Source organism: Leptodactylus fuscus, chromosome 2 (assembly GCF_031893055.1).
Source record: "Leptodactylus fuscus isolate aLepFus1 chromosome 2, aLepFus1.hap2, whole genome shotgun sequence".
Classification (NCBI taxonomy): domain Eukaryota; kingdom Metazoa; phylum Chordata; class Amphibia; order Anura; family Leptodactylidae; genus Leptodactylus; species Leptodactylus fuscus.
The window spans coordinates 83,970,081-83,991,974 of record NC_134266.1 but is presented as its reverse complement, the minus strand read 5'-3'; the positions used below and the strand labels follow the sequence as shown (position 1 = coordinate 83,991,974).

Sequence of the window (21,894 nt, the reverse complement as noted above, 5' to 3'; positions counted from 1 at the left end):
CGGTCTATGGTTTCCGTCTTCTGGCATGCAGAAGACGGAAACCATAGAACGGAAAGAAGAACGCAGGTGTGAACCCAGCGTAACTTTTCAGACAATTTAGTCTAATTTCATAGAGCATGTAATTCTAGACCAAAATGGAATTCACTTTAATTAAAAATGTTGCCATTTTATGCTCGAAGATAAACGCCTTTCTAAACTTCCTGCCATTAGGTGTCTCCCTTCTACCTAATTTGCTGTTCAATCCCTGTTACTAGGGAAGATTCATCCATAGCTACATCAGGCTTTAAGACAGTAGCACAATGAGTGGAAAAGAAGTTTTTTTTCTCTCCTCACATAGTGATTATAAAGGGGAAGGGACGTTTTTTTTCCTCACAACATGTATGCAGACAGCTGTCTGTGTGCACAGAAGGCTTTCAGAGAATTGTACAGTTTCTACAATGTAAAGAGAATATTAGATGATGTATGTACTTCTATAGACGTGTGACTAGCTGTTTGTGCTATTGCACAGATGATATTAGTCATAGAAGTAAGGAGCTTTCTTTTATTGTGCTCAGATATCTTTTTTATTGTGTTAGGGGTGTTTTAGCTGCATCTCTGCAGTGTTGCTGGATCTTCTATTTATTATGTTCTCTTGGGCTTTTTGCAGCTATTCCTTTGCTATTTTACATGTTACGTTACTATTAAGAGCTTCTTTATATGTAATTCTGCCAGGAGTAATGCCCACGCCTATAGAAACACCATATTTGAAGCCCCCCCCCCCTCCCTCCCCCCTGAGACCAGGCAGCTCATTTCTCACTTGGGAAATGAGAAGATAATCCCAAGGGCCATAGAAACTCAGTGTCAACAATGAAGTGAATAAATTAAGATAGTGGACAAACAAAGCAGTTTTGCTGAAGCAATGTATTTAGGAAAAGTCTTAAATCCACATTAACAAGCAGTATAGATAGGATCCTTGTTATGGGACAACCTCTTTAATGCTGGGCAGCCAAAGTTATTGTATAGCCAAAGACTAAAATAAAGAAAAAAATGTAAAATCCCAATAATTTAGTGCCCTTACCCTTACCCCTTAAGAGATGGGTAATAACATATGGAAACATGAATCATCTTTTACAAATGTCTCTTTTTAACCTTCACCTACCTGTGAAGAATATCTGCCTTCTCACTGTAAGTAGCACATGGCCATTTCGAGCGGCAGTGGTCATTAAATCTAAGACCTGTTTGTGGGATTTTCCTTTCACAGGAACACCATCGATACAGATTAGTTCATCAGCAGCACGGAGGCGGCCATCTTTCTCCGCAGATCCTAAGGGGATAATGGCCCCAATATAAATCTGCAGATAGAAAAAAGTAAACATGTTTTAGTGTCAAAGAGCAATCTATTTAGGGTGATATAAAAGTATCATTGCCTGCTGTATGTGTATATGCAACTGAGCAAAGAATATTTTAGGTCTTGTTCAAAATACAAATGGACTGGATAGGCTATAGTGGATGTTGGTCTAGCCAAGACCCGCACTCTCCCTTTTATACAATACAAGTTACAGAATAAAATAATATTTTATACATATGTTGCAAAATTCATTTCATTACTATGATTTTTTTTTGTAAATTCACTTGTGTGGAGTAAATTTCCCCATTTTTCAGATAATCAATAGGTACGAGAGATACATAGAGAGACTAAAACCAGCAAATTAGAAAATACAAGGAAAATGAAGGGTGCTAATTTGGGAGCAATTACCTGTTCTTTGTCTTAGCAGTTGTTTAATGAGCTTTATATGCAAATTGTGACACAATGGCCTTCACAGCACACATTCACAATTACTGCGTATTGTAGCAATCTTGCTTTATCAGAGCTGCTCCAATAAACACTAGTTATAAAGCCCTTACAGGGTCTATGCAAGGTCAGATCCTATTAGTAGCTCCTTCTTATAGCATACATACAGTAACTGCATGCCCTTCGTATCAGACACATTTACATTGATTCCTCGGTATTCCAGCTACTCAAAAATGACAGCGGTGAACTGCGTATGCCTTGTTGCTGCGGTTTCCTGTCGTCTTCAATTATATAAAATTATTGGGCATGCATACTAGAAAACTGATCCATAACACAGCACGGAGTCACTGCAGGTACCTGGAATCACTTGCCGAAGAACATGGGGCCTTTTAATTATTTATCACTGTACTTGACTTCATGCCTCACAAACTGGGTCTGTAATGTCTTGTTCTTTCCTACATACACTAAAGTACTGCAGAACATTTAGCTATCAGTTTAGTCTAAGCGAATATATATATATATATATATATATATATATATATATATATATATATATATATATATATATATACACACACACACATACACACAGGCTAACAGGTTACTAGCAGGGCAGTATATGTAGAAAAACATAAAAGATCAGGATAATGAATCCAATAAACTTCATTTGTCAGCTATCACTGCATGGCACCCACACAGTTACAGGGGTAAAGGAACACTTTGCCAAAAATGCAATGAAAGGGATAGTCTTTGTCTTGCTGTTTGACAGCCTGTAACAATTTCAACATGTTCCAGAACCAGGCTTGTAGGGGGCGGTGCTTAGAAATATTTTATGGCTTCCTGGGCACAGTGCCCTTCTACAGCCAGCTTTGTTACAGTCAGCTCTTGGGACATTCACTTTTCTTAGTTTTAATCGTAATATGGAATAAAGTAGCATTAAAGAGAATTAATATAGGAAGTGCTGATTATATATATATATATATATATATATATATATATATATATATATACACAACTTGTCAACTTGTCATCTGTTCTCTGACGGTGTTAACGCAAGTTTGTGATGTACAGTAAGGCTATTCCTATGGATGCCAAGGGCGACAGTCTGGTAAAAGTATCCACAGTCTCTTACAGCTCTGAGTTTTACATATTTTCCGTTATTCCTCCTTGAAATCTATGACTGAATTGACAACTGGAGATTACCAGTTTGGTGGGTGTCCCTGTACATGATGCCACTTCAAACCACTGCCAACAGTATCAGACTGTGTAGGGACACAGCCTTGTGACAAGGGTAATTGTAACACCGCCACATGCCAAATAAACATCTAGCAGGAATAACCAAGGAATGGCACAAGGCAGTTCAAAGAAAAGATGTTTCAGTGTTTCATGGAGAATATAACTATTTACTAAAACAAACATGTCAGAATAGGTGACTGGTCCTTTAAAAGGGTCTGTCAGCCACAGCAAGCACAGGATTGGGAGGAAATTTGCTGATCAGTTGGTGTCCCAGTGCTGGGACCCCCATGGATCTCGTGAACTGGAGTGTTTTGCACCACAGTCTTGAATAGAACAGCTGATTGGACAGCATTGACCACTCCATTTATTTGAATGGGACTGGTGGAGATAGCAGAAAAGCTGCTCTATTCACAACTGGGGTGTAAAACATACCTGTTCTTGAGATCTGTGAGGGTCCCAGCAGTGGCACACCCAAAACAAAACATGGTGAAATGTATTTATATTGGAGATTTGAAAACAATGAAGACTTTAGGAACCGGTTTCCTTACTACATAAGGCTATTTTAGTGACCCATTTAAAAGAACTAACATAGACGTCAATAGAAAAACGGCACAAGTAACAAATTTCTAAGAGCATTGGTTACTGTGCCTCTGGGATTTGTCCATTTCTGATTTATACTAGTGAATCACTTTAAGTGCATATAGGAAAATTCCATAATGATGTTTTATTCTCTATTCAGACAGAGCAATAAATTCTTGATTCTCCTGGATTCATGTTACAAGAGAGCATGCAGTGCATTATGGGAGCTCAGATGACACTAAAAACTAAGCTATTATACAGTGCATAACTCAAAATCAATACAAGAAAAGTATATAGTTGCTCATATTTCCGACAGATTTTAATAGGCTAATAGTGTTTAAATAGGTTTTTTTTTTAACCACAATATGACACATGGAAGGGTCCTCCTGGGGTCTCCCATCATGACCCATTTAAGCTCACTGTTTACCACTAATATGACGTTCTAACCCAACAAAGCCAACTATTTTGTAGCCATGTTCACAACATTTGAAAAGAACCGTATTTTTTTTTTTTTTCACTTTGAGGTCAAAAACACATATACATTTCTTCAATATGGTGGCTAGAGTATCCAATGGATATTGTCCCTACCTTCAATGACAGGAAAGCAGCAATCTAAAACAATTGGTGTGGTTTAGGGAATATATAGCAATATATGGTGCTTAAAGAGGTTGCTCATGGCCTGAAGATATTTGATACTGATGGCCTATCAACAGAAGCAGCTCTGGTCCTATTCAAGTGAATGTGAGTTGGGCTGTAGTTCCAGGCGCCACCACTACACTGTACATAACAGAAGCTCTGTACACTTAAGCGGTGGCACCTGGAACTTCACTTGAATTGGAGCAGGGCCGCTTAGAGTGTGTAGTTAGTATAGGACTTCCGGTAGCAACATCAGCTGATCGGGACCCCAACCAATCTTATACTGATGACCTATCCTGCACATAGGTTATCATTATATGTAGGAACTGGACAACCCATTCAATAACATATGATTCTCTTTAGAAATGGTAAAGTCGGTGGCACAAAGCAAGAAATAGCACTCACCGCTTGGTCTGGTCCATCACCTCCAAGAACTCTGAACCCAAAGCCAGATTCCTGTTTGCGAAGAAATACATCCAAGTCCTTTGTATTGGGAGCTATACATAAAAATAAAAAATGCCAAAAATTAAAAAAAGCTTTCCAGGTATCACTATTCGGTGATCAAAAGGGTAATATATAAATAAAAGAAATAGAGAAGAATATAAAACAACACTATAGCTGGCCATACACAGCCAATACCAGGGTAGCATACATATTTGATGGTTGGCCTGTCTTGTGGATACCAATCCAATCGTCAAACAATTATTTAACGTGGATGGAGACCTTTATTGTTGCTCCTACCCTCTGTAAGGTTTGCAATTTCTCCATTGCCTCATTATGACCTTCACAGTGCCCATGTTAGGACAAGTCCTTCATTCCCATTTTACCTATATCCACATATATAGTTAAATATACATGTCTAGTGATGTAGCAAAGGTCAATCTGACACGAGAAACATATGCTCTATTAACAATGTATAATATATCAATAGAACACACAATAAACTTTTTGGTTCCTCTGGGAAATTCTTCTCTCCTTAAGTAGACTTTAGGTTTCAGGAGAATATATGAAAACATCTGTTAAAATATTTGAAAGTAGGACATGCAATAGACAAGTCGATAACTTAAGGCTGAGGCCCCATGTTGCAAAAACGCGGCTTTTTTTATGCAGATTTTATTGCTTTTTTTTGAGCCAAAATCAAGAATGACTTCAAAAGGAATGGGAAATATATAGGAAGCTCTTGTACCTTCTTCTCACTCCTAGGTTTGGCTAAAAGAACTGCAGCAAAATCTGCAACAAAAAAGCTGAGTTTCTGCAACGTGGGGCCTCGACGTAAAGGGATATTTCTATGAACATAAATATTTTTGTAAATAGAAAAATATAATATAACTTGTCATACATGTGATGTCTCTGCCTGATAACCTTTCCACAATCAAGAAATCATGACTAGGATTCTGATAAGTGCCAGACCATAGGCATCCATTGGCAACCGATAAATATAACAGACTGTTACTACTAAGATGATTAAAAAAAATTAAATCATTAAAAACCATGCAAAATTAAAAAAAAAAATTATATTTACAAAAATTATTAACTTTTCATTTCATTCAAATTTATATACGATTCTGTTCATGGGAAAACTCCAGGAACAATTTTTATCAAAGCTGCCATGGTGTATTTCACCCAAAAATATGTATAATATGTCCCCATCTCAATCTCTCATATGCTGTTTATATCACTGGTACGTTCTTATGTGGCACTGGGGCCTTTGGGTAAACACAAGAGCCCAGGGGGCAATGGAAACATTACTCACTGTTCTGCTACACACGTGAACTAAGGATCTTATTATTTATTAATGGAAACTTATTGTAATGAAATGTAAAATACTGGATTTTTAAAGACTATTATTGAAGAGACTACAAAAATAGTAGGGCAGATTTACTAATGCTGACAAAAATTTTGATTACTTAAATGTATTCAGGACACTCAGAAGATACATCACATTTAAGACAGTAGCATACGCCGTTTGATAGATCTGGTGCATCTTACTAGAGTTTTTTGTCTCATCTGACCACAGCACCTTCTCCTAACCACTCTCAGAATCATACAGATTGGTCAGATGAGACGAAAATTGAGCTCTTTGGGATTAACACAACTCGCTGTGTTTGGAGGAAAAGAAATGCTGCCTATGACCCAAAGAACACTGTCCCCACTGTCAAGCATAGAGGAGGAAACATTATTTTTTTGGGTTGTTCTCTGCTAAGGACACAGGACTACTTCACCTCATCAATGGGAGAATGGATGGAGCCATGTACCGAAAAATCCTCCTTCCCTCCGCCAGGACATTAGAAATGGGTTGTGGCTGGGTCTTCCAGCTAAGGCAAACAAAGGAGTGGCTCAAAAAGAAGCACATTAAGGTCATGGAGTGGCCTAGACAGTCTCCAGACCTTAATCCCATAGAAAACTTATGGAGGGAGCTGAAGATCTGAGTTGCCAAGTGAAAGCCTCAAAATCTTAATGCTATCGAGATGATCTGCAAAGCTAGACCAAAATTCCTCCTGACATGTGCGCAAACCTCATCAACTACAAAAAATGTTTGACTGCTATGCTTTGATCCAGAGGGATCAAATACGTACGGTACTTCTGTATGTGAAATGCAAATACATTTATAAAATTAAGGCAATTTTCTGGATCTTATTTTTGATATTCCATATCTCAATGTTAAAATTAACCTACCCTTAAAGGGGCTCTATCACTGGGAAAAGTCATTTTTAACTAATCACATCCTTGCATAGCCTTTACAAAGTCTATTCCACACTTACCTTTAGTATGTAGATTGCCTCAGTGGTTTCTGAATAAGTCAGTTTTTATTCATATGCTAATTAGACTGGTGCATGATACATCGTGCACCCCTTTGCTATTGTTTCCTATGGGAGGCTGCTGCTGCTGATGACTCAGCTTCCTGTTTGCCTCACACACATAGGAGATAATAGAAGAGACAAGTGCTGCTGGGAACTTCCTGTGCTGGCTGAAAGCTCATTAGCATAGTAATAAAAACGGACTTATTCAGAAACCACTGAGGAAATTTACATACTAAAGGTAGGTGTGGAATAGACTTTATAAAGCCTATGCAAGCATGTGATTAGATAAAAATGACTTTTCCCAGTGATAGAGCCCCTTTAAAGTTATAGGCTGTTCATGTCTTTGTCAGTGGGCAAACTAACAAAACAAGTAAGGGATCAAATAATTATTTCCTTCACTGTACATTAGTTTTATGGTGCAATTTGAGTCTGAATTTTGGTAAACTTGGCTCCAATGCATAGAAATGCAAGTTTGACAGGCTCAACCCAATGACATTTGATGACAGATGAAGATGGTACTCACGTTTATCTTCAAAGATATTTTTTGATTTCTTATAGACTTCAGAGGGGTCAAGTTTTGGAGAGTTGGATCGAGCAAGATTTGGTGGAAAGGGCAATGGCTGTGGTACAGGCTCAGTTGTGCCAATTGTCTCCAGGCTCCCCGTCAGCTCCTGCTTGTCAGTTTTCTAAAAATGACAACAAGGTGAGTAACTACTATGTCAGTCAATCGTATGATACCTACTAAAGATACCTGTAAGAAGTCATATCATAAAAATTCAAATCACATATAGACTTAATAGTACAGCCAGAAGAGGTTTTCCTTTCTTTCTGCCTCCTAATGGATGGATGGATGGATGGATGGATAGATAGATAGATAGATAGATAGATAGATAGATAGATAGATAGATAGATAGATGATAATAATAATAATAATAATAAATTTTATTTATATAGCGCCAACATATTCCGCAGCGCTGTACAATTTGTAGGGTTCAGATACAGACAGATACAAAACAAAGAACGCCATTTCACACAATGGGACTGAGGGCCCTGCTCACAAGAGCTTACAATCTATGAGGTAGAGAGGATGACACAAGAGGTAGGAGGGGCGGCATTGCTTATACAGTGTTCAGACAATTTTGTAATAGAGGTTGCAGCCATTACACAAACAAAGCTTTATGGGCCGTCACTAGTAGTGTCCTTTAACATGTGGATAGAGCATGGACAAATATGTTAGGCTGAAAAGGCATCAAGAAGGGTTTGCATTAGGAATTGTGATAGGCCTGTCTGAAAAAATGCGTCTTTAGTTTGTGTTTGAAACTGTAGAAATTGGGAGTTAATCTGATTGTCCGGGGTAGAGCATTCCAGAGAAGTGGTGCAACTCGGGAGAAGTCTTGTATACGAGCGTGGGAGGTTCTGATAATAGAGGATGTAAGTGTTAGGTCATTGAGTGAGCGGAGAACACGGGTTGGGCGGTAGACAGAGATGAGGGAGGAAATGTAGGGAGGTGCGGCATTATGGAGAGCCTTGTGGATGAGAGTAATAACTTTATATTTTATTCTATATTGAATAGGCAGCCAATGTAGCGACTGGCACAGACCAGAGGCATCGCTGTAGCGTCTAGCCTGGTAGATGAGCCTGGCCGCTGCATTCAGAATAGATTGTAGAGGGGAGAGTTTAGTGAGGGGAAGACCGATTAGTAAGGAGTTACAGTAGTCAAGGCGAGAATGAATCAGAGAGACAATAAGTGTCTTTAATGTATCTCTGGTAAGGAAAGGACGTATTCTGGAGATATTTTTGAGGTGGAGGTGACATGAACGTGCGAGTGATTCAATATGAGGGGTGAAAGAAAGGTCTGCGTCAAACATGACCCCGAGGCAGCGGGCCTGCTGCCTAGGAGTTATAGTAAGGCCTGAGACTGCAATGGATATATCAGGGACAGATCTATTAGATGGTGGAAACAGTAGTAGTTCAGTCTTAGAGAGATTTAGTTTCAGATAGAGCGAGGACATGATATTAGAGACAGCAGAAAGACAGTCACTGGTGTTCTGTATGAGTACAGGGGTGATGTCACGGGAAGATGTGTATAATTGGGTGTCATCGGCATAAAGATGGTACCTGAAGCCAAATCTGGCGATGGTTTGTCCAATGGGGGCTGTGTAGAGAGAAAAGAGCAGGGGGCCTAGGACCGAGCCCTGAGGAACCCCAACAGCAAGGGAAAGAGGGGAGGAAACAGAGCCCGCAAATGATACGCTGAAAGTGCGTAGATAGATAGGAGATGGATGGATGGATGGATGGATAGATAGATAGATAGGAGATGGATGGATGGATGGATGGATAGATAGATAGGAGATAGATGGATGGATAGATAGATAGATAGATAGATAGGAGATAGATAGACAGGAGATGGATGGATGGATGGATAGATAGACAGTAAGTAAAACATGATTATTATTGAAATAAGTAGTTTGTGTGTCAGTAGAAGGAAGTTGATAAGTAAAGTCCTGTACTTACAGCAGCCTCTGCACTAATTCAATCAGTGTTTGGGGGGGAGGGGGTGAACTAACAATGATCTTAGAAGGGAAAGGCTTTACAGAGATGTTACTAAGGAGGAACGAAGAGTTCTGTTAAGTTTCATTTATTTTTATGTTTTTAAGGAAGGTCAGCCGTAAAGTACTGACTTATATAAAAACAAAACAACGCCTTTTTTTATAACTACAAATAAAAAAGTAAGAAGCTAAATTGAGTTTGAGTTTGTGTGCCTAGCTAGCTGCATTTGTTTAGTTATGAGAAGTGGGACTGGGTGGGCTTATGTTTCATTTTTACATGGTGCACAAAGCACCATAAAATTGTGTTTACTGCCATAGTAATGGGTCCTCTCTGCTTTTCTGGCCTCTTAACAAGGAAAACAAATCTCTTTCTGTATTTGTGTAGAGAGACCCGTGTGTACAGATTTAATGTGTGAGAAATTTATTGGCAAAATAAATATGCAGCGCATAAAAGTCCAGAAACAAATGACTTTAGTACCGTACACGTATACAGTGGCTTATGCGAGGAAAACAAAAAGTTCAGAAACTAAAACTGCGAGTGTTGCTCTACTTTACATTACACTTCTCAACTTTCCTGAATTTCACATCAAGATGAGGATCCATTAAAATTACAATGTAATATAAGTAGTAAATTAAACTCACCACTTTGGCTACTTTGGTAGGAGATGGTGGAGCTGCAAAGAGAAAAGAAAATGTGACTAACAAGTATCGAAAGGCATAAAGAATCATTGCTACAAAAATATTTAAAATCAATGTATTTACTGTACAGGGTTATATACACGCCATTCATCCTTAGCGGTAAAAGGAAATATGTCCCAAGAAAAAGACCTACTGCTTAAATAAAATGTAAAGATAAAGGGATTACCTGGATCTATGATATTGATGGCTGTGAGAAGAGGAAGTGGAGTGGGAATGGAACAACTGCTTTAAACCTTTTTTTTTTTTTTTTAAAGAATTTTTGGTGATTTATTATCTATATTATGAATATACATATTATTCATGTTATTAGAAATCTATATAATATTTGGTGTTATTATAAAATGTTTTGTTATAAATAATATATATAGGGTTGAGCGATCGCAATCGAGTAAATTTCACGATCGTGATCGGAATTCCGATCCCGATCTTTTTTAGGCGGGATCGAGGTTGGAGGTTATTTCCCACAATGCTTTGATACTGGCCAAGCATTGTGGGAAAAGCTAACACTGTTAGCCTAACAATGTTAACTAGGTCCGATAGGAATGAATGGATGCAGCCGGCACACAGTCTGTGCTGGCGTCCGGCCACTTAAACCTCTGCGTGTTGGCTGTGTCCATTCATTCTAATTGGAGACTAGCTAACATCTCTAGTAGCTAACACTTACCTGCACAGATCGCTGCCGCTCCCCGCTGTTCTCGCTGATGCACTCACATCTCCCCGCCCTCACTCTCCTAAACCACAAGCCCTACCTTATTCCTTGGTCTGTAACACTAACCTGGGAGGCGAGAAGAGAAGCGAGAACAGCGGGGAGCGGCAGCAATCTGTGCAGGTAAGTGGACAACAGGGGGGACTAAGTAGCCAGAGGATTTTCTCAATCACTACACAGCGTGGAGTCTAAAAATGAAAGCGTTCAATTTTTGGACTCCATGCTGTGTAGTGAATAGGATCGCTTTTTAAAATCTGATCTTCGATTATTAAAAAAAATCCCATTGACTTGCATTGGGATCGGAATTGGGATCGGGTTTGAATGGAAAATGATCGGAAATTGGATTTTAAAAACATTCCTGAAATCTCAAGATTGGCTCAACCCTATACTGTATATATTAATATATAAATAATATTTGTTACTTTGGTTATTATAAAATTTGGTATTATATTATAAAACCAGCTTCATACATCTGCTCCCACAGACTAAAATCGTCTCTATATATCAATATTTACTTTTACATAGGAGCTGTCTTTATTGGGTTACAGACACAAATATCATAAATGATATATTCGTTTCTATTATACAGAATTGTTATTAGATCATTTATGCATGGAGCAGTTGCTTGCTCATTCTGTATTTGCACTTATTTGCACACTTTATGGCGATATTATTAAAGGAGTTTGCTCACAAAATCAACTTTCAGATTGGTTTGGGTGAATGGAGTGATGGGTGGGTTTCTGCTTCATTCATTTCAATAGAACGTTCAGCAGCTCCACTGACACAATTGGAAATGCATGATGCCTGACCACTACTCCATTCAGATTGGGGTGCAAAGTATCCACACGCCTTTCTCTTGATTTATGGGGTTCCATAGGTTGGACCTTGTTAATAGGGGAATCATACACATTATGTGAACATCAGTGGAATCTGCCAATTTCAGTGAGAAAGAAGGATTTAGGATATTACAGTATATTTCCTCTGTTCTCGCAGATCATAAACTGCCCCTACAGGTGTCTAGTAGGAACTTAGGCTGCAAAGAACTAATGCAAACTTGGCTGAGGCATGAATACATGTGTATGGGAGGGTTGAGAATAATATATCCACTGTATAAGGTGCATGGCCACTTTTAGGTATTGTGCAGTATAGGTATTGTGCAGTATAGGTATTGTGTAGTATATGGCTCTCTATTCCCTGTTCAGCATATTATTTTTCAGTGCATTATGACTGTACGGTATCGTTTAGTAGACTGTATATTCAGACAAATGTACTGAAGTTGAACTTCACTGTTATGGGCACTTTGCAGTATATCACATATATAGGATCATCTCTGATATGGTTATATGTGCACTATATAACAATACATCATGTACGAGTTCAATGCCAGCAAAAGGTGCTGCAGATGAGATGACCTATTGCAACATAAGGCCAGTCTTTTTATATGTGAATATATCCCAAGAAGAAATGCTAATCTTTCAAACAACATGCGCATACAATTGTGATATTACTACCAAATGCAGAATTGTAAATGCAGGATTAGAACTGCTTACATTAAACCTAACAAATCGGAACAATCAGAATTTGCATATTGTACATCTACAGCAAAATAAGGTTAAGACCAGGGTAAGTTGGACGGCATGATAAAACGTCTCCTAATCCCGGCTCGCAGCTTTAGAATGTTTTATTTTTACTTTCTCTTCGCAGACGCAAAGTCAATTAAGTCAATGAATGTAACACATGAATGAGCCTTGATAAGGCCACTCGGATTCAATCACTGGGAATAAAACGGCTCTTAAAAGGGCAGCGTCTGGGCCATTACAGAAGACATAGAGACGCTTCTTTAACTGGCAGCTATCAGGAACCGCATAATGTGCAAGTATAAGCTAATTAGGATGGAATAGAAATGGAGTCAATGTAATTGCTATTAACTGCGTCCATGCTGAAATAGCAAGAATCTATCTGCACTAACCATCTAATGTACTGTATTCCCACCACCTATCAGTACTAACTGGGAAGATGATGGTCCTACAGTTACATTGCTGACATTTGTCTATGGCAGACTCTCACAGTATATCGAGGATACTCCATTAGGTTAGAATTATAAAGCAATAGTCATTTATCCAACCACAGACTAGTTGTGGATAGAGATGAGCGAACACTGTTCGGATCAGCCAATCTGAACAGCACGCATCCATAGAAATGAATGGAAGCACCTGTGATGCCGGCCGGCCGCCGGCAAAGTCAGCGTCACAGGTGCTTCCATTCATTTCTATGGGTGCGTGCTGTTCGGATCGGCTGATCCGAACAGTGTTCGCTCATCTCTAGTTGTGGACTATGAGCAACTAAGACTGTACAGTTATAAAGACTCAAAGTCCTATATACAAACCTCATCGGGAAATTCAGATTTTAAAAGGTACATATCACCATTTGTTACATTTCTACTGTTAAATATATAACTTTTTTCCAATCTGTCTTTGTTTTCAGATCATATGTTGTTCTAGCCCTGTGCAGAAGGGGAGTACATAAGCTGAAATACCACCTACTGTCAGCAGTAAATGCAATCATGGGTCACTATCATCTGAAGAGGTATTATCTTCCATTGTGATAATGTCAGCAAGTGATTGCTGTAATGAAAATCCTAACAGAATTGGCAAGTGTCAGTCTATTATTAGGCTTAATTGCTAGAATGTAAATTGTAGGATATAGACATTTTTTTTCAAATATAGATGGTGTCTTGGGAAATGACAAATAAAATAATCAAAACTTCATAAAAATACGTTTCACAGAAAACTTGGCAAACAACTGCTATGTTCGAACGGTGTGAAGTTTGCTCTCACTAGGAAATCCTATTAGGTACGCAGTAATTCAGTGAGTTTAGCTTTCCCTTATGGAGTTCTCCATACAACTTGCAGGCCATGCAGAGAAAAACAAAGCCATCAAGACATAATCAATACAGATCTGTGGTCTCCCTCTGAAATAACAGAAGCCGTGCTGTGTGCAAATGTTTGTGCTGGAGATCAATGATTTAAGGGCGATACTTCTAATCCATATAGTGAGATGTCTTATTTAACCGTTTTCACCACTGGCAAAACAAAATGCAACTTAGTATCTTCCATAAAGGATCTTTATCACTGAAATCACAGCAAGTAAACCCCTAGTTAAGGGATAGCTTGATCGTTGAGGTCTGACCACTGAGAAGCCCACCATTCCCACCAACGTGGTAATCCATTTGTTTTATTGGCACTGTATGTCATAGGTGGGATTCCCAATGGCTGAATCCTCACTGATCAGCAAGTTACACTCTATTATTTGCATATGGGATAATTGCTGTTACTGGAATACCCCTATGTAAAATACAAAAAGAGACAAGTGCCCATCTCCATTGGAAAGTGTTACTCCTATTGTGGTTCATAATAGAAGATGCTTCTCAGAGTGTTGTCTTTTGATTATTAGAATCTATATGGTTACAATGGCCAAGCTAGTTCTTACCTACACAGCATCAAAATTGTTTAACGGGTACTCGAGTTTTCACAAAAAGTTGAAATATATGCTATGCCTTGCTGGGCAGTCTGTTCTCTAACTGTATAAGCCTTCATACATGGTGTTTTATCAGTTTATCAGATTTTGGCTGAAACAAATTCTGCGTTTCAGTCTCAGACTGTGGACATGCACAATAAGGAACAGTCTGCCCCCTCCCCTTTCCATTACTGATACTGCATTACCAGACTGCTAGGAGTAACTATAAAATTGCAAACAAATAACTGAGAAAAGACCAAATGGCCATAACATCCATGAAGCCTAAGTGACCAAAAGTCCAGGCACAGTGGACTGCAAATACAGGGCAAATACAGGCCAGCAAACAGATAAACTACAAGAGAAAAGAAAACTCTATAAGCACAGTCGGGAAAGCTGCTTGCTGTCATAGAAATGCTGTCATAGAGAAATATATCACTATGTTCAGTGCAGTGAGACAAAATCACCTTTGAAGCCTTGAATCATGAAAATACACCTATTCAGAACGCAACTCATTATGTTGATTTATATAGAATAAGAACCATCTCCTCATTAACATTCACATAACTTAGCTGACCTCTAAGGAGCCAGCAGCCGGGTGGAAGAGTGTGTGCCAAATCTGCTTTTCTCTGTATTTGCGATCCTTAAAATAGGCAATTAAAGGCAGTCTACCTCCATCAAAACTGCTACTGACAACATACAAGGAGTTATATGGTCGGTGTGTGGTATAGTCACTCTTACCTTTCTCTGGTCAAAGTACAAACTTGTGGCTAAGGCTAAGTTCACACCTCTGCATGCTGTCCGCCTGGGTATTCCCATTCCCCATTCTGGTTGAAAAATGCAGAGAAAAAAGCACTGCAAGCAGCTCTTTTCTCTCCACATTTTTCACCCTTTTCGGACAGAATCCCAGTGGAGCCCATTATAGTCCACAGGTTTCCGTGGGTAACTGCTTTCTTAAGCACATTAGGTTGCCATTCGGGGGTCCCCAAGAGGACCCAAACGGAAACTCAAACGCATAGCATAAGAAATTTCAGCAGTTCAGCTTTCTCATGGTGGGACCACATGTGCCGAAACACCAGTTTTCTTTTCTGTTCACCATCCAATACTGCCCTCTATACCGAAATACCTACACGTTCCATGGAGAGTAATTTGCAGCAACCACAAAACAAGATCTGCTCCAGCAGGTGTGGCCCTGCCCTGAGTGCACCAAACTCCTAATTTGCTATGAACTAAGAGCTGAATTTCTCAGCAGAAAGACTGAACTTTGCACTGGGGACATGGATGGATATTGCAGCGACTTAAATGACACAAACCTACCACAGCTCATCCTGCTGAGATCTGAAGTATCAGCATTGTAAATAACTGAAACCTGCAGAGCAAAGTGACTTGTAATGCAAAAGGTCAATTACTTCTGTAGGTTTCAGGTTAGCTGCAACAAAAAACACTCAATTCTGAGTGGTCTTGTAGAAGACAATGCTGCAGAATTTGTGCAGTATGTTAATACTGTATGGTCCTAGCTTTAAAGGGGTTTTCACATTAAACAAGTTAACTATCATCCACAAGACAGGGAATAAATTGCAGATCAATGGGGGCCTTGGAGATCGATGGGGGCCAGAGTGCTCAGACCCCCATAATACTTTAGCTATACTAGGTGTTGCCATTGAACTATATGGAGTGGTCTGCGTGTTCAGTGGAGGTCTGAACAGTCGGACCCCTACTGATCTGCAAATTATCTCCTACCCCATAGACAAAGGGTAAATTGTTTTGTGGGAAAACCCCTTTAAAAGTTCCAAAAAATATTACAATCACAAGTCATCACTATCACATCTCTAGCTGCCAGTTTCCTTAAACTTCAACTTTAATTTCTGGAATTGCTACATCGAGGGGTTCAAAGTGAAGATCCACAAATATTAATAAAGCACAACATATTTCTGTTTGTTCGATGGTATGGCCCATTGTTGTATACATGTATTCATCTGTATGTTATAAAAATAAAAAAAGAATTCAAAGCCATGGACACAATTGTGCAAATGAGAAGATAATACAGATTAGTAAAGATAAAAATAAGAGTTTTACTAACCTCCTCTTAGCACGAGTAATGGCACCTCAGCCCCCACCGGAAATTGCTTCAGGACCTCGACCACCTGTATATGTGTTAGGCTTTGCACATTCTGGTGATAGATTTCTTTTATTACATCTCCTTTCTGAAGTCCAGGACACCACTGGCTATCCAAGATCATTTTGACCTTTTGGCCCATAGCACTGTCAGCAATAGCAAACCCAAACCCCTTAGGGCCTTTCAATAAGGGAACAGTAACAAGTTCTGGCTGCGAGTTCACAGTTGATGCCACAGATGTCCTTTGATCTTGTATCTCAAGTGAAGGGCCATTTAACCTTCCGTTGACTAACACATGACCTGGCTTTCCATTTTGGTCCAGAACAACCACTCCAGATTTCAAGTCTTGGCTTCCCATGTTCTCTCCTTGAGTTGTCATCTGCCCGTTGATGATAGGTGGTGTATTAACAATATCATTTACGGGATCATCACTATCTTCAGGAAGAGGATATCCCCGGCAAAGGGTCATATTCACATACTGGTTTATGGGAATGAGCTGGAACATCTGGACAACTTCTGCATGAGTGTGACCAAGGACACATGTTCCATTTATGTCAACAATGACATCACCTGGCAAAACAAGAAGACTTAAGTCTTAAAACTGTCAATGTAATGCCCCTTGATTTCATTGATGTACTGCATACTATGGGAACAGATTTCAGGCAGGAACATACATCTCTCTCTGTCCTATCAACACCACCAAATCATCCCCTCCTCAGGTTCTTTGAAGAGGCATCATAAATCTGAACCTAATTATTTCTAGATCATCATCTCTTACAATAAGGGTTGGGCAGGTTGTCTAGTACAATCCAGTCTTTTGCATACCCTGGAAATATGAAGCTCCAGTGGTGTTTCACAGCTACTTTCCTTATCTTATGCAAATTTAACCAAGCTAAGTGTTGGCAGATAGCTGCAGGGAATCTCTAGTGGTTAGATATAAATCTGCCTTCTGATGTTTGAGTTTAGTTGGATGTCCCACAAATACTACTAAGCATGTAAAGAAAATAACAGTGAATGAATGATTTGGCAATATATTACAGAGGTGACTACATGGTTGACTCTTGGCTAGGTTGCTCTGCAGAAGTCAAGCAAAGCGATATTGCTGAGGGATGAGAAATAAAGAAGGATAATAGTCCGCAATGACTACAGGGCGAGTATGTCACTGGATTATGATTGAGGCCTAGTCACATTCAAACGAGATTCAGCCTATTTAGGATAATACATTAAATGTGCTTTAAAGGGATTGTTCAGGATGCAAAAAAAGGGTCTGCTTTTCCCCCCTGAGATTTGGACTGCTTCTATTATTGCAGCTTAGTTCAATTCACTGTACAATCCCTTTAAGGTGTTGGAGCCATTTCCAAGCCACTGTAGTTTGAATCTGACAGAATCGTTACAGAGAGAGGGGCCGTCTTGCTGAATGGTAAGTATAATGGGGTACTTGGGGGGGGAGGGGGAGGGGAGATAGTGGAAGTGACGATCTGTTTCTGGACATGGGGAAACAGATCGCCACAGGATTATCAGAAGATGTCCCTGGGGCGGGATATGGGTAACTATTCACTTTTGATAAATGATGTTATTTAGAAAGTAGTAGGGCGTTTACATTAATGTAGGGATTTCTACTCTTTCGATGTCATCCACACATCGCAAAAAAAAAAAAAAAAAAAGGAAAAGCTGTGATTTAAAAAAACACGTTTTTGAAAAACACAGCATCTTAATGTTAGCTGTGGAATTGCAAGTGTTTTCCGTGTATAGTTTTCTGCTACATGGAGCCATAGCCTTGCAAGATTGAAGCAATTGCTAGTCAGTAAGAACAGGAATATGTAAGATTTCCACAAGGGTGCAGTCTTTGTGATACTATGGTTTGCAAAATGAAAGAGTGTTTCCTATCACTTCAATCATTTCAATAATGTACAAAATATTAAAAAAATATTTAGGTAAAACTATGTAGTTTAGCCCTCTTTAAGGGACAAGAAAACAGTAAAACAACAGATTTCGGAAGGGCATCTTTAAAACGCCTTCATTTGTGAGCCCTGAAATGTTGCAAATCCTGGAATGCCCTGCCTCATATTTAGTGATATATACAGAGTGCACAGCTTGGAATTCACTGTTCCATGAAACCAAGTTCTCTCTAAATGCCGATTTCTTTTCACCATCTGAAACATTTTTATACCAAAACTCATTTCTGCGCTGATTGCAGAGAAGTCCGTTTATTCATTACAGTTAATAAGAGCAGCAAATGGATTTTGGGAGGACATTATTTCAGGCTCTTGATGGCTAAGTGTAGGCTTCCACACAGATGCAGTTCATTTCCTGAGCTGCAGTCATTACTTTAACCCACTCGCTGCAAGTATTTATGGAGGAAATCCAAGGGAAAATATATAGCTTAGCCTGAAGTACTGCTAGAAAAGTAAAAACGTGAACAATCTTAAAATAATTATTAGTACTAAGGAAAAAGTTCTAAAATAAATTTATAGCAGAAAAGCTGGGCTCTATGGAATGGCCTCCATTAAATATGTTATGCAACACAACATGTCGTGAGGTTTTTTTTTTTTTTTTAACAAATTCTCCTTGAATTAATAGGAGAAAGCCTTGGTACGAAAATAGAAGAACAAAGAGGTGTTGGCCCATGAATTGCAATGGCTGCCATATAATGGATCCATACAACACAGATCTGTACACAGCATACTTTATAGTTTACCCTCACTCGGTGTACTATGTAAAGAGGAACTCTCAGCTCTTCTATCATGCATGTCTTAGTAAATAACTGAACTTAGTTGGACTGTTGCTCTGTTACGCCTCATTCATAGCTGCGTCGGTAATCCGTTCGGGGGAGTCCACATGGGGACACCCCGAACAGAGTACGGAATGTATGCGGTGTGCAGTGAAAGCACACGGATCCCCATAGACTATAATGGTGTCTGTGTGCTTGCCGTGAGATCTCCACAGGGAACATACAGACAGGAAAGTAGATCACAATCTACTTTCCTGTCCGTATGATTCATGTGGGCAACTCGCGGCAAGCACACAGACTTCATTATAGTCTATGGGGTCCGTGTGCTTTCACTGCACACCACTTGTAAGTACGTTTGGTAGTCAATTCGAGGGGTCCCCATGCGGACTTCCCGAATGGATTACTAAATGCAGATGTGAACCAAGGGTTATTCCGCTCTGAAGAGAACTACAATGGACACTTCTTGGAAATTTTGGAAATCAGACCCCACCCCTGGTGCACTTGAAGGCTTATTTGCAGAGCCATAATAAGATGATACCTCTGCATTGGTGTATAGGTTTTTGTCCACAAAGTTATGGTCTTGCATCCTAAAAAGGCCCATACATGACAATCTTATAGGTTTGGGAGGTGCTCTGGACCTGACAGGATCCCTTAAATTGATAACTTGCCATTACCATTCCCATATCCACAATGACACTGACTGGACACCATTACATTGAGTATGGATATAGCAACTTACATACACTGCCAAGAGTAACAACAGAAGAGCAGAATAATGCAGCATTGAAATAAAAGTTGCTCCACAATGAATTTCATGTATATTTCATGGGTGACACCACTGTTTACTAAGACGCCACATCAGGGGGAGCTGGCAGACTCCTTTAAAGTTTAGCTGTGTTGAATTGGGTTTTGCAATACGTATATATTTTATATTTCATATCCTAATAAATCCTTTCAAGTGCATTTTCTTTTCCAGTCTAACTGGGTTATGATTCAACTCCTCAAATAGATATATATTCAACAATTTCTCTGGTTCAGCTACAGTTAGCCCGTGTGTGAGCGCTTCCATTACTGTGAATCATTGATCAGATAAGTTGTATTGACAGTACTGAAAGGAGGATCACCCTAAATAGTGGATTATAAATGCTGGATAACATTTCAGGCTTCTACCAAAAGAATAGCTTAAGCAAGGACACCTTTCCCATCATCTTTGAAAGGGTGATTTTACATGTAGGTTTCCATTCATAGGAAACAACTAATAGGTCGTGTGTGTCATACCTGGAGCAATTTTACCATCCTGTGCAGCGGGGCCATCTTTCAATACATTTTTCACCTGGAGAAACTCATCAGGTCTGTCTCCTCCAATGATGGTAAAGCCAAATCCCATGGAGCTTTTCTTCAGGGATGTGCGTAGTATTGCTCCCTTTAAAAGTGCTGGATCTCTGGTGAAAGGGGACTTGTCTGCTTCTAAAGTGGTTGGAAACAAAGATCAATAGCTCAGAATGAGTCAACGACTAAATATATCTGCCATTTACTCTATACAAGTGAATACAGAAAACGTACCAGGTATTAATGCGATCTCTGATGGAGGCAAACTCAGTTGTCCAAGCTGTTTCCTTCTTTTAGCTTCTACTACTGGATTCTCAAACTGGGTTTTCTGATTAATGTGACTTAAAAGAAAAAAAAATACACAAATTATAAAATGACCCGTATATCTAATATTTAACATTATACACATCATATAGGAAGCCCCAAAGATCCAACATTCAAGAAGAAGCTTTGAAAAATGGAATGGATATCAGCTTTTTATGCAGTACCGTTCTGGTGATCGTGAGGCAGGATTTGGCTCATAGGCTGCACATAGGGAGAGGAAAAAACACCAGCCTGTACTAATGAAGACGCAGGAGGCGGGTCTCTGACTACTCCATCACCCTGTAGATAACTTGTAGTCATTGATCCCATCTTTTCCGTAATGGGGCAGAGCCAAAAAACAGTCAAGCAGCAAGTACTGAGGAAAGTAACGATCACCAGTATCTACTGACTTACATAGCATTTTTGAGGTCATAGCATACACGCAGGGCCCGGTACCAGTAATCCCTTCCAAAAGACTGCATGAAACTTGCTGTTCATAAGACACCACAATTGTTGCAGCAATAACTGCAGGTCAAACTACTGCTCTGTGTGAACAATACCTATATTAAATACCAATATGGTCACCTATTTGGACAGCCTCTGACAACTCAGCCCTACACAATGCAATTTATTATACACTAGCTGGTACCCGCGACTTCGTCTGCGGTGATTGTGGAAGTGGGTATATACAGGCGCGGGTAAGGTTTTCGTACTGTGTATAAGGTAAGGGATATGAAATGTAACTTTGTATCTTGTTTTTCAGTAATTCAGAGAATACGTGAGACTTTTGTGTTGAAGTTAATTTGTATTTCAGCTGCTATACGGTGTTGGTATAAACTGTACATAGTGTCTTTGGGACAGAGGTATTTCAAGTTACTATACCTCGATATACGACATTGTATGATTTGATATTTTCTGCCAGTAG

At 39.3% G+C, this 21,894-nt stretch overlaps 1 protein-coding gene across 2 annotated transcripts in view; it reads right to left on the bottom strand.

Moving 5' to 3' along the window:
- MAGI3 (membrane associated guanylate kinase, WW and PDZ domain containing 3) overlaps window positions 1-21,894 on the bottom strand; it is a 214,107-nt gene that overhangs the window by 36,211 nt on the left and 156,002 nt on the right. For both annotated transcript variants that reach the window (XM_075264082.1, XM_075264083.1), the window contains exons 8-14: window positions 20,901-21,007; window positions 20,616-20,804; window positions 16,571-17,176; window positions 10,215-10,246; window positions 7,547-7,709; window positions 4,628-4,719; window positions 1,139-1,331 (exon numbers count right to left, since the gene is read on the bottom strand). In XM_075264082.1, the coding sequence (XP_075120183.1) occupies window positions 1,139-1,331; window positions 4,628-4,719; window positions 7,547-7,709; window positions 10,215-10,246; window positions 16,571-17,176; window positions 20,616-20,804; window positions 20,901-21,007 (1,382 nt within the window). The remainder of the gene's footprint in view (window positions 1-1,138; window positions 1,332-4,627; window positions 4,720-7,546; window positions 7,710-10,214; window positions 10,247-16,570; window positions 17,177-20,615; window positions 20,805-20,900; window positions 21,008-21,894) is intronic.